Below are 17487 nucleotides of genomic sequence, written 5' to 3'. Positions count from 1 at the left end.
GTATGTATGTTAATTTTTATTCTTGATCAAAGCAACCCCAAAATAGCGTTAAAGAGTTGTAATATTTGACTGCGAACCATTTCTTTTTATCTTTTCTTGACATAAAATACTTTTGTAAGGGATTACATTCGATTATCATTAAAAAAAAAATATAGTGTATCAAAGTAACCCCAATGTCAGTTTATGTTTGATGACATCGTTTTTTTTCTGCGTACATTATTTTATTTATTTATTCCTTATTGCACATAAAAAAATAAGTACAAATGGTTGACATAATGCCTTAAGGCATTCTCTACCAGTCAACCACTGGGTTAAAAAGAAACATTTCATACGTGCAGGCATCGTGACAGAAAACAATAATCCTGATATCACTTATTTTGTTACCTTTTTAGATTTTTAGCAGGAAAAGACTAAAAAAGTTGATGGTCCCATTTTTTTTCATCCTTAGTTACGTTACGTTGACCAATTTTTGAATTTATACTTCTCTAACTCCTACATTTAATGGGTAAAAATACCCATTAAATGTAGAAGCTAGAGAAGTTTAAATTCCCAAATTGGTCAATGTAACCCCAGTTTACGGTAGACACCGTCAACCTATTCTAATAATTCTCTGTTTATTTGAAAGAAAATTCGTTACGATAATATGCATATAAAATATGCAATCTAAGATAAAAAATGCTTTTCATATAGTTACAAACTTAGTTCAGATTTTTTTTGTACAACTTTTAAAAATTGTTCTACCTATCAAGTTCAAAATAATTTTCCTAGAAAGTCTTTTTTCTACTCCCGAACTATTATTCGTCATTTACAGGGTCGTGCATAGATCTTTAAAACCCTACATAAAAGTCTATTCCCCAAAGCCAGTGTCCGCCGGCTTTCCGCGCATGCGCGCAGTATCGAAAAAACTGAAAACGCATTGTTTGGCTTTGTAACCATGGCAACGCCTAATAACGATACGGCGCGCGTGCGCAGGAAGGCTTTAGGCAGCTGAGCTGACAGTGCAAACCTTTGCGTCAAAATACAGGAAACAGTGTGAATTTCACGAAAGTTATTCAAGAAACCTATTAAAAACTAAGTGCATGGTCGTAAAAAAAGTATTGTATGCAACGGTGTTTAACTGAGTCAAAAAATAGTCGTGGCGTCTTAATAACAATTTTCGGCTTCGCCTCAAATTGTTACCTACGCCACTCGTCTTTTTTGATCTCCTTTAAACGCCTGTTGCATAAATAGTACATTACATCAGAGGCCGGGAAAATGAGGATTTCCGGCCAAGTGGGTATATATACGAGGATAGGGATACGAGGCCGGGAATCCGTTTTCACGCCGAGGCATGTATAGTGCTTTTCTCAAACATACAATGAAATAAAATAAAAAATGCTCTAAAGGACAATATTTTATAAAAAAAAGTTACTTTGCAGGCCTAGGCCTGAAAAATAATATGAAATCCCTTTACAGTCCTCTCGAGTTGTTGCGCCCAAAAAGCGATACTTCCCAGCCCATTTTAAGGAACGTAAAGACAATATTTCATTGCATGTTTGAGAAAATACTATTTAAAGTTCTGCTTTTGAGATTTTTTCATATTTGAGAAAACAGCCCTTATGGCCTGAAATATGGCATACGGCAGTGATATTGACATTGACATATGCTTTTTCGTATTTTGATGGTATTTTGACTGCACTGTATTTTTTGCCATGCTAATTTGAACCTTATCTCTGAGCGATGTTTTTTTAATTTTCAGTTACATCACAGATGTGTATGACATGACATCTAGGTATTTAGCCATTTAAAAGAAACTACAAGGGGCTTTACAGACGTGGCGACTGCAACTGGTACAGGGCCTAAGCCATAATTTAAAATTATATTGTGATTTTTATATGTATTTGTGGTTTATTTAATACTAAGTATGAGTTTCAACATTTTCAACTCAAGGAACTGAAATTAAGAGAAGGGACTCGGAAATTGGGTAAGATCAAGAGTCTGATGCAGATGGCGATGGCAGTATTGGATAAGATAAGATATGCGTCGATATTCCCTGTCTTTCTTTGTGTCTCTGATATGACTGCTGCTATAGCTGTACTCTATTCATTAGGTTTTTATTTTATACACATACTTTATTTTTGTATCAAAATAAATGATAAATTGATAAAAACCTAACGACCAAAAAGAATAAAGTACCTATCTGTTAGTCCTTAATACACCCCGCATATACGTAATGCACAGCACAGGCCTCCGAAGACCGGCAGGGCAATCATGGTCGCGCGATAAATGGTATAACATCAGGCCGTCCCTATCGCACTTACAAATAGTGTGATAGGGCTGATATTTTATCATTTATCACGCGACCATAATTGTCTGCCTGGAGGTATCGGCCTTTAGCCCTTCACACACGTCTTTGAATAATGTTTGCGGGGATAGGCAGGCTGACGATTTTTAATCTAAGTATAGAAAAGTAACCCAAAATGAAGTGCAAAGTAATTTGAAATACACCTAGATAAACAATCAATTGAATAAGGAACGTTATCTACATATTTAGGTAAATTTAAGGCACATGAGACATGAACAGAGAAGGAAAGCTAGATGATGCGTATTTTTTCTCTGTCTTCTTGTATGCTACCTTTTTTACAGTTTTAATTTCTCAAAGAAGGTCAGTAGTTGACTACAAACTCAAAATAACACTCTTGAAAAAAATTAAGGGTCACTGACCTTTCACAGTAAATTGAGGTAGTGTGAGTGAAGGGTGTTTGTGTGTGTAATGGGGTAATTTGACAGATTCTGAAAATTCTCCCTGCTCTACCCCCTCTTAACCACAACTATGGGAACAAATCAAATTATTTTAACAAATATTTTGATTTGTGTTTTATGTAGTCACACTACTGTATACAAGGTGCTCGCGAGGAACCCATATAACTTTAACGGCATATTCTTGGTCACATTTTAAGAGTAAAATGTCATATAAACTTTTCTAGATTTCGTCTAGTTTCAGAGTTATTGCCAATAAAAAAAAAAACATTTCCGTATTGTTACTCAGTAGAAAAGGTCTTCTTAACGGCGCTGATGCGCAATTGTGGAGCATAGTCTCACAGACTCACAGTAGTCATTGATAGATGTCAAAATGTGACAAGAAAAACTTCCAAAAAATTTGGTTTTTAGAAAAATAAATTAAGGAACTCATTTTTATTGCCAACTTTATGGATAAAAATTACTTTTTATGTGAAAATACGTCCAAAAAACAAAAAAAAAAACAAAAAAAAGAAATTTTTTTCGCGAAAAATTTTTAAATTCATATAAATTTTTTGCTTTCTTTTGGCCTCAGAAACGCGTGGTTCAAGTTATGCGGGTTCCTCGCGAGAACCTTGTATAAATTAAAAATAGAAATAAGATGTCATATATTAAAGAAAAAAAACCGGCCAAGTGCGAGTCAGACTCGCCCACCGAGGGTTCCGTACAAACTTTCTTTCAAACTACCTAGTAAAAATATTCTCATATTTTCATATAACTCTAATGACTTGACTAGAAGACAAAAGTATAGGCACTAATGAGTATTATAGTGTATAGCGCCATCTCCCGGTCAATTTGCTAACTAATTTGCGCGACCTGGTTTTTCAGGGATAATTCTTTATAATGTTAACCGATTTAAACAGTTTTTACTTTATTAGACAGAAGATGGTTTACGTAACATCTCGTATTAATTTGAAGTACGATATACATCCGCAAGGGTGGGTAAATTGAAAGTAAAAATCTGAAAAGTTTTTTGTGAATTAAAAAAAAAGTATTCAAAATACAAACACGATTATATTTTTCCTGTAATATATAGCATAAAACCAATGTTTACTAAAATTTTCATAATTTTTCGTTGGTAAACTTCGGAGATAAAGGGGGGGGGGAACGGTATTTTTTTTACATTTTCCTTCAAAATTCTTTTTTTTCCACAACAAAAAATTATAAAAAATAGCTTATTTACGTTCAATTTGAGCTCTTTCCAACGATACCCCACTTGACCTAGTAACTTGAAATTTACAGTTTGCCCCCCTTTCATTTTGGCCATTTTCTACAATTAAAATTAATATATTTATGAAAATTATACTTTCTATTTGTAGAGGTTTACAATGTTCATAACTATTCCAAATTTCAAGTTGATAGCATTAGTAGTTCTCGAGATATTTAGGAATGTGACAGACGGACAGACAGACGGATAGAGTCGCACCATAAGGGTTCCTGTTGTACCTTTTTGGTACGGAACCCTAAAAATGACGAGCACCACCAGAGGTGAGGGCCGGATTCGAACCGGCGTCTTTTAGCAATCCGGGCCAAACGTCATGAACCCCTAGGCCACCCCGCTCGCTAGGCTCGCACCCCGGTTCGAATCCGGCCTTCATCTCTGGTGGTGCTCGTCATTTTTTCTTTAATATATGACATCTTATTTCGATTTTTAATATTAACCACAATGCTTAGACTATCAATAAAATCTTTAACAAGAATAACCGAGCTATGACTTGTACAAGTGACGTATTTATCTCCATGTTTACGTTTATTTCTGGGCACCCTGCCAACATCACAATCTCTTACTCATTGTGTTTCATAGCTAGCTTTCCCTATCACTCTTCCACAGTGGTGCGACAGAGTCAGACTGCGTTTCGACCGCCACGTAGCGTCAACGATTGTCACTTTTGCTAGGCCGGGACCGCCAGGCTATATCTAAGACATTACATAGAAATTGCCTGATTACTCGTTTGTTTTATTGGTGAGCCTGACCGAAGTACGGTGGGGTATGGTAATAGATCTATAAATAATTATTTAGCGTACATACACACAAGTAGATACGTAGCTTAGGTAAAAATCAAATATTACATATCAGTCTTAAAACTCTTAATAGATAAAGTTTAAAGTTTAAACTAGCTACCTAATCAATATTTCACGCTAAATATATGTGGATAGACAAAAAATAACAAATTAATTGAACATGAATTATTAGGTACTGAAAAGTGGTTATGAAAACATATGTCGAGGTATTCCCGATGAACTACAGTAATGGGGTTCTTCAAAAAAGGAGTGTACAAGTTTCTAATGGGTCGGCAACGCGCATGTGACACCCCTTGAGTTGCAGGCGTCCATAGGTTACGGTGACCGCTTTCCATCAGGCGGGCCGTATACCTGTTTGCCACCGACATGGTATAAAAAAAATTATAATATACATAATGTTGTTGTTTGACTGCATACATAATATTAGAGGTATGTACATAATGTGCTTATATACATAGGAACTTCAATAGAATTCAACGGTTACTGAGTACGGTTGACTGTTGTAAAAGAAGGGGTTTTACATATAATTGTATGAGTGGTTAATTTATTAAAAACATATAAAACAGAGCCCTCATAAATTTTATGCCAGTTCAACATTTTCCGATATTTCACTCTCGCCTCTTTATATTAAAATGTACGAGTATAATCAATTTATGGTAACTACTGATTCCGAAACTATGTACAATGACAATGAATCAGTTTTGACAACGGAATTGAGGCGTGGGGGGCTGATAATCAGTATAAATTAAAACATCCGTGGATTATACACGTTTAATTACGAGTATACATACATACACTATGTGGTGGTTATTTTAACGAAATAATTTTAAACAATAAATAATAATCATGCCACAAATAAAAACGTGTGTACTTTTAAGTGTATTTTTGTTTAGTTCTTGCGACTGTGGTGATGTGTTTCACGGAGGCAGCAAAATAGTTTTTTATCCAAGTTATCCAGCCGAATATTTTGGCTACGCAGTCGCTATTGGTGAATCTGGGTCAGTAGTTATAACAACTCCGCTGGATATTTTGCGGCATTTTTTGCTAAAAACCTTGAATAGATATCTTTGTTAGTTTTTTGTGAAAGTGTTAACGTGTGGTGAAAGGTTTAAAATTTCACCACCCCCTTTTCTCCTGTCACTTTGGGTTCAATTGTAGTCTGACCGATGGGCTAGCAACCTGCCACTGCAATATCTCAATGTTGATGTTGGTTTCTTTCAACCCCTTTATTGCCAAGAGTGGCACTGAAACTTGAGAAAGTTTCATGTGCTCTGCCTACCCCGTTTGGTTAATTCCAAACGTCTACGTATGTAAAACTTTAATGGGTATTTTTTGCAAGTGTTAACAAAAAGTAATTAAGGCTGATGATCACTGCAATTAATGGATATTTTTTTGCAAAGGCTCTTAGTCGGTGCTCCAAAGGCTTCAACCATCGGATTGAAGAAAATTTCAGCCGGCGTTGTATTCAACTGTCCTCTTAAAAATCTACAAGCTACGAGTACAAATGTTTCCTGTACGCCCTTGAAGATAAAAGGTACGGGTTCCAATTACGGCAACTATCATTAGTCCTGTTCTTTGTGATAAATAACTAAACTATAACTAACTAAAGTTCTCAAATATATATTCCACCCACGTCATTTTGGTTGTAAGCGTACATGTGACACTTGACACTCAATCCAAATATAATGAAACCTGCTATAAGAAATAGGTAAATATAATTTAAAGATATACAATTTTAAATTACAGGCTCAAATAGCCTTCGAAATGGGATGTGGTTTGGTGCTAGTTTGGCAGTAGGACCTACGGGGAAAACTGTGGTAAGCTTGTTTTAAAAACATATTTAGGTATCAAGGAACATACTTTTTCTATCGTTCTATGCCTGTAGGTTATAAAAAAAATATCAATAAATTTACTCTAAAAACCGGTTGAGGCTAAGTTCAAAAAAGTTCTGCAGAATAAAGATATTTTTTAACTGTAATTCTTAGTGTTAATTTAATTAGAGAACGTGAGACGTTTTTGATTCTGTACAACAACTATATTAATTTAATAGCCTCAGTAAGTCAACATTCTGTAAGATCTTTGACGATAATTTTGATTGCGAATATTTTCAACTAATAGTCTTGTTTTTACGCTTTTGACTTGAGTGCCGTATGTGTCCACTGAACACTAACACGCGTGCTTAATGTGACCAGTGGACACTGATTTAATAATGTAAAAGTTGTAAAACAAGGAAATAATTGATTAGTTGAAATTATCCGCCAGTTGAAATTGCCTTCTGTGCCTTATCCGTTTTTAGATCTGCGCCCTGCGCTTGGCTCGTATTCATGAATACGATTACGGAACGACGAAGAAGGTGGATGTAAACGGTGCCTGTTATCTGAAGATGAAGCGACGAGAATCCTTCTTGTTCCCTTTGGATAATTATGGTTAGTAATACATATATATCTACTTTTGATGGTACGAGTGGTAAATATGAAGGTGGATGGATACAAGGGTAGTAGAAGGCCTAAGAAAAGATGGATGAACTGTGTGAAGAATGGTATGAGAGTGAAAGGAATAGAAATGACGGCTGATGAGAGAGGAATGGAAGAAAAAAGTTTACTGCGCCGACCCTAAATAATGGGAAAAGGGCAAGTGAATGAATGAGTAATACATAGATACTTTTTATATTAGACCAAAAAATAGACGAATTTATATTCAGGAAACCTAAAAAAAAGTTGTCAACGAAAATAAGTAGAAATTTACTTTAACATAAACTCTTACGTGCTAATTAAATCTGTTTAAATCTCCCTACTTACTATTTTACAGACAAACAATGGTTCCAAATCAATAATTCAAGGACGGAGTACGTGGACTACCACATGAACGCGACCATGACTTCAATCAAGTATTATACTCTGGCGCAAGCTGGCATGGCCGTCAAGGTCACCGAGGATAGAATCATCATTGGAGCACCAGGCTTGCTGGTGTGGTCAGGTCAGGTCCTATTTACACAAGTTATATTATATTGTTAGAGGCTAGTTCTAAAGTTCTAAAAGAGGCCTACTTGTTCCTCGAACGATAATAGGTCTGCCAGTTTATCTCAAAAAGTAATACTCTTAACAGTACCAAATAACTGACAGGCCGATATAGTCCGGCGAACTGGAAATCTGTGGGCGGTCACATCATACGAGATCTATGTACTCGTATATGAAAAATCAGTAAGAACGCATGTTTTCATTTCATCTCTCCGATATCAATTATGTATTGTCAAAAAAAAAACACTATGCCGCAAATGAGTTGTGTCTGTAGAAGTGTTTTTGTATGTTTTTATTTATTGAACCGATTGTTTTCAGGTGGAATAGTACAATATGCTTATAATCCCGCTGAAAGTAGTATAAGTTATTCTCAACAAGCAACTTTCAACCCGTACTTCACGTTCGATGTTCGCCCTGATGAATACTATGGTAAGTAGGTACAGAGATTTTACATTCCATCGTAGGTAAGTATTGTAATAAAAACTCACGCCTGTTTTCCAAAAAAAGGCAGAATATGTGGAACTGTTCGTTTCAGTGCCACATTTTACAGATTGAAAGAAAACGAAATCGCGACATTAGTGACTGGTTGCCACTGCCCACATCACAATTAAACCCATATTCCTCAGCCGTCTCCTGCGGCACCCACGACAGTAAATAAAAGGATGGTGTATAAATATATGCATAATTTAAAGTCTCTATAGGCATGCTTGCCAACCAGAAGTGATTGATTAATCTAACCATTTCAGGATACAGCGTGGAATCTGGTGTGTTCGAGGATGGCGGTAAAACCCTCTATGTAGTAGGTGGTCCGAAGGCAAAAAAAGGCTTTGGAATGGTACCTAAACCATTTTTTTTTTACTTTGAATATTTTCTATTGTACTTTTAGTCTTATTTACATTACAATACATATTACATTTCTCAGGTTCTAGTGTTAGAACCCGCCTCTACAGAAATGGCGCCACTCAAGATCCTTGCCAAACTTAAAGGCCCTCAACTCGGTGCTTATTTTGGCGCTAGTCTTTGTTGCGTGGATATTAACGCCAATGACAGAATGGACCTTCTAGTGGGCGCACCTAACTATGTGAAGCAGTTTTATAAAGAGGATTTCTATGACCAAGGAGCAGTCTTCGTTTATTTAAACAAAGAACAGGTAAAATAATTAATAAGAAATAAAAACCTGACATAAAATTATACAACTGTTTAAAACGATTTTTAAACTACCTATAATCATTTTAGGCTACAGGTTTTGTTCTCGAGTACACTGGGCATGTGACCGGATCAAAAAGCAATGGAGCTAAGTTTGGATACTCTATGGCAGATCTAGGAGACATAGATGGAGATGGATACAACGGTAAAAAATAAATAGTTATAGTTAATATTTATATACTTGCTATTATATGTTATTTTTTGGAGATTGCGAAAATATAGGGCTCGATAAATAAGATCATGTCAGATAGGCTACTTGACCCTGTTTTAAAGTCTATTTTATATTATTCATTACTGTCAAATTAACCGAAAAAAATACTATCATATTTTATTACGACTTGAAAACCACAAAAAAACATTTAATAAACTTTACTTTAACTTAATTAGGCAAAAACATCATTAGCCATGTTAATCTATAGATTGTCTGCGCATGACGTAAATCGAATTGAGCACAAAATTTTCTGACATTTAAGTTATAAGACATAAAGTTCATCATGTCAGTGATTGACTCGGCATTAAGTTAAGTTAGGTTCTATGACGCCACTACACGTCTGACAGCGTTTTCGGTGGTCAAAGTTAAAATAAAATATAACACACATTTTTAATCGAAAATACGTAGCCACCATACACTTTTAATACCCAAAATCTATAAAATTTGGTTTCTCATGTCAAATACTACGAAACAATCATTTCTTGTGCCAAATTCGATAAGAGTCTAGTAGCCTATTTTTGGAGTTTTCATTGTTTAACGTAATATATAATTGCAGGTGACGGTACCTCGGATTCTGGGGTCACCTCCTTATATTAAATCTTTAAGTAAATAATTAAACTGTTTCCAGATATGGCTGTCAGCGCCCCCTGGGAAGATGAGGGTGCTGGTGTTGTATATCTTTATAGAGGACATATAAAAGGGCTTAGAACTCATTACGAGCAGAGAATCGTGGCGAGTGAAGCTCGTGGATTTGGTATGGGTTTAACAAAAGGCTATGATGTAGACCATAACAACTGTAATGGTATGAAAAAAAAAACTTATATCTGAACTATTACTAAGATAAAATACAACAGTGTCTACAATAGTTATCTTTTCAGACCTGGTTATTGGAGCTTACAAAACGGACGCAGTTTATATGTATAGATGTATTCCAACAGTGAAAGTTGAAGCAACTATTAAGGTACCGGAGGCATTAAACATGCCGCAAAACACAACGAACTTCACTGCTGAATTTTGCGTAAAAGTACAGCCGCTAAAAGATTATAGGACTGTAATCAAGATGGGTCAGTAAGAAATAAAAATGCTTTTCACTTTATAACCCTCGTTACAGTAAGATAAAATGAGCGTATTCTTTTAATAGCCTGCATTAAAATCATAAAAGTAATTCAGAAAAATGCATTAAGTGCAAGTACTGTCTTTAAATCAATTCCTATTTTATCTCAGCGGGAATTGCGGTTTTATGTTTATGAGCTTTATTTATTTTATTACAGAATTTATTGCATCGGTAACTATAGATCCCGAGGAAAAGCGAGCAATGATTGCTGGAAATTCAACACACTTGTACACAGTATTAGCTACGCCTTTATCCGACAATTGTGCGATTAAACTTGTTGAAATCGAGGTTAGAATTTGAAATACTATATTTTATAATTCATGAATAAATCGATTTCAAATTCTTATATAACGGACAATTTCTATACAGCCCACAGCTGATCTATCAAGACCTATACGGATAATATTTGATATGGAACCTATTGACAGAATGCAAGGTAAAATATACTTGTTTTAACATGACTGTTAATATCGAAACAACAGGATAATCGTCCTACATATAAGTATTTTTCAGTCAATGTCACTGAGTTTAAAATGGACGCCGGGAGAGTATCTGAAGATTCCAATTTACACTCGAGCTTGAACCTTCAATTGGAAAAAGAATGCGGAAAGGATCTTGTTTGCTCACCGTGGCTCGAAATGAAGTTGGAACCATTCAATGAGTGAGTCGCATACATGTTCTGATTTGGTTTCAGTTCAAAACATATCACTGATGTTTACTGAAGTGTTTGACGCATCATACCTACTTATATAGAATTTCTGAAATAATGTTCGTTCAAAATATTCAGTAAGTAAATATACTTTCGCTTCGTTTTAATTAATACTGAAAATATTTTTATGGAACGTTTCAATTGAAAAATGTTTAAAATAAACATTGTTAATGTCATAAAAAAGTGACCAAGGCCTCCAAGTGTCCGGAGCTGGAATCGAACCGAAATCGGAATTTAATTTGTTCTTGTAATATTTAAAATGATATCAAAAATAAAGTAAAACTAGTACAGATGTAGTGCGAAAAGATTTTTATTCGTATTTTTACGGAAACTTCGTATTCATACGGATTGTAACAAGACGTACTGACACTGTCTGTATTTGTATGACAAACACAAACGTTTCCGTCAAAATACGGAGGAAAAGCTTTTCACACTATTTACATCTGCACAGCTATTTTTAAAACGCCACCTGACAAGCTTAAGGACATATATTTTAATAAATAATACCATTACCTCGGAAACCGCTCTAACGATTTTGCTGAAATTTGTTATGTGGGGGTTTTCGGGGGTGAAAAATCTAGCTTAGCCTAGATCCCGGAAAACGCGAATTTTCGAGTTTTCGAGTTAGTAAACACAAAATATGGTCGTTAATTTCGTCAACCGCGCATCATCGGCTCGTAGCTCAGTCGTAAGAGGTCGGTCTAATGTTCGCAGGCACATCGCAGGTTTCAGCCTGTCAGGGTTTCGAATCCCGGCCAGAAATAAAGTTTTTTATTTTTTATTTATGAGAGTTTTTTTTATCTAAAGACGTGATATAATAAAATAGAACCGAGCAAAGCTCGGTCGCCCAGATATTAAGCATTAATAACACCTGCAGATTTGCACCATGGTCACTACCTTCCCTACCTAAACTACCTTCTTACACCTATCTAAGGGTGTTTTAGAAAGTTAAATGGCCGTAGACCTTACATTCCAGGTTCTGGAGGAAGACTTGGGGCTATCGTCAGAGTGGTCAGTAAGGAAGAACCGGCGTTTGGAGTACGCGTCAACTTGACCTTGCCTTCTCTGCCTAAGAGGGTGCCCACGACATGCTTCTTAGAAGGTTCATATATATGAAATCTTAATATTACTGTTATTATGAATATATTAATTTAGTATGTTACTAAGAATGGATAAGATAAAGAATGAGTATACTCGTAAAAGGAAGCCTGAAAGGTGCACCGATAGTAGAAAAGGTAAGAGCGGATCCCTTAGCATGGCATGGGATGGGCATGTGATGCGAACGGATGAAAATGTGGAAGGAAGGAACGGGAGAGGATAACCGAGAAAAATGTGGATGGACTGTGTGAGAGATGATATGAATTAATGCAAGAAAATTATGAGACGACGGGTTATAGAGAGGTATATAAGAGAGAGACATGCTCCTCCAACCCTAAAATAACTGGGAAACGAATTTATGACGATATTAAAGAATGATTCTATGTCAGGGCATGTACAAAAGTAATTACTGCAGTAAATTCAAAATTTTATATTCATTTAATTATTAGGGTGCATATGGGTAATTTCGAAAGGGGAATCTTGATATAATGGAAATAATGGTGATTTTTATGTAACTTTCGAAATTAAACGACTTGAAAGTCGTCTAATTTCGAAATTACTCAAATGCACACTGTCAAAAAACTGCCCTGCATTTTTATTCTGTCTGATCTATGATAAATAACAAACACTAATACATACTCGTACCAGTTTCCTTTCGTATTTTTGAAGGATTCATCTTGTCCTGTAATCTGCCTTCACCTTTCTACCGAAACCAATCAGCAGTGTGGGAAGTAGAAGTGGAGTACACCAATGACTTGAGAGATATGGGTGTAGCCATGATAGAAGCGAGCATTGATGATCCTGTAACTAGCCGAAATATCAGCGATCACTCTTCTCAGTATCTAGAGATCTCTATTATTACTGTAACGAACATTAGCGCTACTGGGTAAGTAAAACATGTTTTTAGATAAGTATTAAGGGCTGATAAATAATATATTTTGACAATTATTCATAATAGACCAAGTTACACGTGGGTTACAATATATATATAAATTTCTCCTGAATTTCTCTACTAAATTATATGCAAAAATGGTTTATTGATTACAGAAAAGCACTACCAAATGCAACATTGGCAGTTTCCAGAGAAAATTTGGATGAAGGTGGCTCTGTGCCAATTATCCATTATTTTCAAGTAAGTTTTTAAATTTCGTTTTTATGCGACAAAAGGCATTTTTGCTAAAAGAATAAAATTTGTATAAAACAGATATTTTATGATTGATTTTATTTCTTTTACACGTGAATTTATTTCTTTCTTAGGTCACCAACTCGGGACCATCCGATTGTCATGATTTGAGTAGCACAATACTTGTCACGGGAAAGGTTGGAGTTGTATCCTTTAAGTAAATTAGTATTGTCAATGGCTGATGTGATTTAGTGTTTCTGACAGAAAAATATCATTTCAAATTTTACGTTACCGTAGAAAATACACATTATGTTTATAGCTTTATTTTATTTTAATTAATCATATCGGACTCTTGGTTCAATCTTTTCGCCACCATTGACTTGAAATGAAGTTTTTTCCTCACATGCTACGATTTGATACCTATGTGGTACGTTTTTTTACGAGTAATTTACAACATGGCGATGATGACGCTTTTCTTTAATTTATTAACGAGGTGGTAAAAAGTTAATAACTACATTATGTCACTGTGTCGTATTTAATGACTTTCAAAATTGTTTTTACCAATTTCAATGCAACTACCTAATTACAAAGTTGTAATTTCTACTTTAGTTTGTAAAAATTCTCTTAATTGAAAAATTTGCTTTTTATTTAAACCAGCGATAAATTAAAAAGATAAATATTATTTGTTGTTTCATTTTAGGTATCCCTTGCCTCAAAAGAAATAGCCGACTGTGAAGAGAGCTGGGACTCGACAGTTTGGTCCTGGCGTGCTCTTGGTCTGTGAATGCCATGCAGTCAATGCCTGTGGTGGTAGCACTTCGCTATGATCTTGACGCAAACGGTATGTTCTCCTTAGAGTTCTTAGATTCTATGCTAACTTTCCATCGACTTGTCAAGCAGCAGAATGAAGGCATAAAATAAACACATGATGAACTGTCATTATGGTTTTGTAATAGAAGCTTGCCGTGAACCTTAGCTTGTCGCTATCAAGTTAGATGGAACACGATATGAACTAATAGCTAATTTATGTTGACACCCACTGATAATGTGGTGGTGGTAAGAACGTTAAATACATATGCTGATAATGTAACATTAAGTACCTACTTAGTTAAAAATGTTTCATTGCCTTTTATTTAAGCAGTTGCATTAAAATATAAATTCAAATTTTTTCAGGAGAATCTCTCACGGCAGATACAACACACAACGTTACCTCAACTTTATTCCTAGGCCAACAAAATAAGTAAGTTACCCACCTACATACTTAACAGTGCCACAGTTTCGTTTTCTTTTAACCCCTTATTTGCCAAGAGTGGCCCTGAAGCTTTAATAGTTTCATGTGCTCTGCCTACCCCTTTATGGGATACAGGCGTGATTGTATGTATGTATGTATGTATACTTAACAGTGTTATACCCACCCACCTACCCACCTACATACTAAACAGTGTTATAGCGACATGGACCTCTACCATGACTGTTTGAAGTTTTAGAACACGTTACTCAATAGCGTAAACCTCAACTCAATGTATACCAAAATCCTATTATAAACCTTTTCATTTTATTATGATCTAATTGAATAAAACTGTAGCAGATAACATTTATTTTCTGTTTCAGAACTATCAGCACTATCACCCTCACAACAACATTGATTTTGGACCCCGTTCCTGAGCTTTGGATAGTATATGTAATATCTATAACTATCGGGCTTCTGTTGCTGGCTATTTTATCTTATACTTTGTACAGAGTGAGTAAATGCTACGTTTTATGTTCTTTAATTTCGTCAGTAAATAATAAATAAATAAATAAATAAATAAATATTATAGGACATTCTTACACAGATTGACTGAGGCCCACGGTAAGCTCAAGAAGGCTTGTGTTGTGGGTACTAGACAACGATATATATAATATATAAATACTTATATTATATACATAGAAAACATCCATGACTCAGGAACAAATATATGTGTGTGTCAGTGAGCGAATAGAGTTTAGAGGGGTTCAAAAAATATAGGTACCTATTTCTAAACTTACATGTGATTGATTTCAGTGCGGGTTCTTTTCGCGAAGAAATTCTCAAGAGTTAAAAGAACGTCAGAAAAGCAAGAAACTTCTTCAAGAACCTGTATGTTCTTATACTCCCCATTCTCAATCAGAACCTGTGGCCGCTAGTACATCGAATGACGGAATCCTCTTTGGACCAAGCTGTTCGTCTTACGACAACGGCCTCCCAGCATTTACTTTTCAAGGCCCGTCTACTTCTATGGAATACCAGCAAAGTGTGGAACTGAACTGTTCTAATTTTCCGACAAATATTTCAGAGGCAACGGCCATTTACAAGTCTCTCCAAATACAGCTATCTTTGGAGTCAGATTCTTAACATCTCTGATTATAGGTTAATTAAACTTGAAAATGTCGTCATATTTGATAATTTCTTGAACACTTATTTTACTAGAAAAAAATTAAAAATAAATATAATTCAAAGACTACTTTACTGTTTTTTAATTTCAGTTACCAGACACATGAAAATGTAAATACTTACTCTTTATATCGTCCTGAGACCAAAATATAGGTTTAAATAAATACCTTATTGCAGAGTAGGTACGGTACGGGAAACAGAACATATAGTACATGTAGAAATTAGGTAGGTTAGGCAAAAGTTGTTATATGTTTTTAATGATTTATAAATATTTAACACACAAAAAGAAGCCATAGGATTTATTAAGTACCTAATTACGCTTTATGCCTTTTCGCCGACTGTTCAAATGGAAAATACCGACTGATTGAATATTTATATAATAATACTAACTTAGAACTTAGGTTTACGTAGTTATTTACTAATAAATGAAAAACAAAAGCTGAACAGCGGTATTTAATTAAAAATTTTGCCTTATACGATTTTGACTTATATTTATATTGACTTATATTTGCCTGATACGGAATTGACAGAGTAGCAAAAGATACCTAATAGGTGACCCTTATGTAAATATTAAGTCGGTGCCTGGCTAGAAATATGAAGCTTAGACCTACCGTTTATTTTAGATTCATATTAGAAGATATCTTATGAATTTTTTGTTACAAAATAAGAATATTATGCTTTTTGACCAGGTAAAAATAAATAAAAACACAGTTTTTCTTTTATTTATTTCCCTATTTCAAAATTTTGTACTTACAAATAATTATGAGTGTAGTTGAATCTAATGAAATTTAAGTAGTATTTTTTTAGTCTCTCCTAGACAAAAGGCACTTATTTATCAACATAATGCCTGTATGTATACATTGTTAGATTTATTCAAACAGAAACAATATTTATGAGTCAGATAGTATATCAACAAACAGGAAGGAAAGATAAGGGCAAAATGATTGTTTCAAATATGTAATATTAATATCTATTCATGAACGCATTGGCAATGATGAGCTCGAGTCATCCAACAAATATTACAAATATGAGGTCCCTTTTGTAACTGAAATCCACGATGGTCGACGTAATATATATTTTTTTACATTTTTCATCCTACTACATAACTTAGTACTTACTACTCAGATGTCATATATACCATAGATCAAGCAAATTTCTATATAATCTACTTAGCGTGTCAAATGAATTCAGTAAAATCCACTGAGTTGTCCGTTTTTGATCGCAGCTTGCAGCTTTTGGGCGTCAATTTTTGAAGTCAACAAATATATTTAAATTAAAATATCTCGTTACATTATAATTGCAGCAACACAAAAATTATGAACACTCAAGGGAATGAGACATATTTAAAATCACAGGCAAGTAACACTGTACCTACATATCTGACGGGCTGTGACGCATTCTACCTTATCCTACATAATAACTTACAACAGCGACGCGAAAACAAATGCCCATATTACCACCTGGATACGTAGCCAAATGCACAAACGCTTATGATGATATCGATATTGTAGCTATCTATATCACTCTTCCTATTGGTGCGACAGAGCCAGACTGCGTTTCGATAAGCTTCTAGCGTCAACGATAGTCATTTCTGCTAGAGCGGCTGAACGTCACGTAAGAAAGATACCCTCTTCATCCTGATTAATACGTACAGTGTTAGACAATGCATGCAATATACTCGTACGTATCAACTGCAATATAAGCCTTAATACAGTGGAATAACGGTGAAAATCGTGGAACCCATAACACTACATCATTTATTGAATAAATGGATTGATGACGATGATGGACTCTGC

The 17487-nt window shown here is 34.9% G+C and overlaps 1 protein-coding gene across 2 annotated transcripts; it reads left to right on the top strand.

The window, feature by feature from the left end:
- Nucleotides 1-5641: 5641 nt before the first annotated feature.
- LOC125232815 (integrin alpha-PS3-like) lies at nucleotides 5642-15979 on the top strand. 2 transcript variants are annotated; one of them, XM_048138604.1, is made up of 22 exons: nucleotides 5642-5798; nucleotides 6201-6334; nucleotides 6547-6617; nucleotides 7097-7226; nucleotides 7609-7776; nucleotides 8136-8246; nucleotides 8564-8652; nucleotides 8740-8967; nucleotides 9054-9168; nucleotides 9863-10036; nucleotides 10113-10298; nucleotides 10506-10636; nucleotides 10718-10784; nucleotides 10862-11009; nucleotides 12020-12159; nucleotides 12825-13041; nucleotides 13203-13287; nucleotides 13413-13475; nucleotides 13979-14119; nucleotides 14452-14518; nucleotides 14890-15019; nucleotides 15323-15979. In XM_048138604.1, the coding sequence occupies exons 1-19, from the start codon at nucleotides 5647-5649 to the stop codon at nucleotides 14060-14062; spliced, it is 2493 nt and encodes an 830-aa protein (XP_047994561.1). In that variant the 5' UTR covers nucleotides 5642-5646; the 3' UTR covers nucleotides 14063-14119; nucleotides 14452-14518; nucleotides 14890-15019; nucleotides 15323-15979. The 2 variants fall into 2 exon arrangements, with proteins under 2 accessions (XP_047994561.1, XP_047994567.1); XM_048138610.1 differs by lacking the exon at nucleotides 13413-13475.
- Nucleotides 15980-17487: the final 1508 nt, after the last annotated feature.

The sequence above is a fragment of the Leguminivora glycinivorella genome, chromosome 1 (genome assembly GCF_023078275.1).
Source record: "Leguminivora glycinivorella isolate SPB_JAAS2020 chromosome 1, LegGlyc_1.1, whole genome shotgun sequence".
Lineage (NCBI taxonomy): Eukaryota > Metazoa > Arthropoda > Insecta > Lepidoptera > Tortricidae > Leguminivora > Leguminivora glycinivorella.
The sequence above is the reverse complement of the archived record's forward strand: the minus strand, read 5'-3'. Positions and strand labels throughout refer to the sequence as shown.